At 40.4% G+C, this 1,034-nt stretch overlaps 1 protein-coding gene across 1 annotated transcript in view; it reads left to right on the forward strand.

Moving 5' to 3' along the window:
- The window catches only part of LOC107572079 (uncharacterized protein DDB_G0290685), a 9,514-nt gene that overhangs the window by 4,685 nt on the left and 3,795 nt on the right, over nt 1-1,034 (forward strand). Inside the window, exon 5 of the mRNA XM_016258483.1 lies at nt 17-1,021. Within this exon, the coding sequence (XP_016113969.1) occupies nt 17-1,021 (1,005 nt within the window). The remainder of the gene's footprint in view (nt 1-16; nt 1,022-1,034) is intronic.

The following is a 1,034-nucleotide window of genomic DNA, read 5'->3' on the forward strand; positions in this document are numbered from 1 at the left end:
GGTTGTTGATAGTGAGGGCTGTGCTGGAAGGGTTGATGATGATGGTAATGATAGTGGTGCTGAAGATGATGGTGACGGTGACAATGATGATGACGGTGTAGATGATAGTGTTGAATATGTTGTTGATGCAGATGTTAATGTTGGTGATGAAGATAGTGGGGATGGTGAGTTAGGCTGTGAATTTGTTGATGGTTGTACGGATGAGAAAGATAATCTAGAGGTTCCTGAAAATGAGGGCTGTGATGGTGGGGTTGATAATGATGATAGTGGTATTGACGAAGAAGGTGAAGATGATGATGATGGTGGGACAGATGAAGATGGTGCAGAGGATGGTGAAGATGGTGTAAATGATAGTGTTGAAGAAGATGATGATGTTGACAATAGTGGGACTGATGATGATGATGGTGGGACAGATGAAGATGGTGCAGAGGATGGTGAAGATGGTGTAAATGATAGTATTGAAGATGTAATTGATGATGTTAATGTTGGTGGGGATGGTGATGAAGGCTGCGAATTTCCTGATGATGGTAATGATGAGGACGATGATGTAGAAGTTGCTGATAATGAGGGCAGTTGTGGTTGGGTTGATGATGATGATGATAGTGGGACTGATGAAGATGAGGCTGAGGATGGTGATGTTGGTGAAGATGGTGTAAATGATAGTGTTGAAGAAGATGATGATGTTGACAATAGTGGGACTGATGAAGATGGTGCTGAGGATGGTAAAGATGATGGTGTAAATGATATTATTGAAGATGTTGATGATGCTAATGATGGTGGTGAAGATGATGGTGATGTTGATGAAGGCTGCAAATTTGCTGATGATGGTAAGGATGTGGAAGATAATGTAGAGGTTGTTGATATTGAGGGATGTGCTGGTGAGGTTGATGGTGATAGTGGGATTGATGAAGATGGTGAAGATAGTGTAGATGATTTTATTGAAGATGTTGATAATGAAGATAGAGAAGATGATGAAGATGGTGTAAATAATAATGTTGAAGAAGATGATGGCAATGATAATGTTGACAATAGTG

Source organism: Sinocyclocheilus grahami, unplaced genomic scaffold (assembly GCF_001515645.1).
Source record: "Sinocyclocheilus grahami isolate Dianchi unplaced genomic scaffold, SAMN03320097.WGS_v1.1 scaffold1693.1, whole genome shotgun sequence".
NCBI lineage: Eukaryota > Metazoa > Chordata > Actinopteri > Cypriniformes > Cyprinidae > Sinocyclocheilus > Sinocyclocheilus grahami.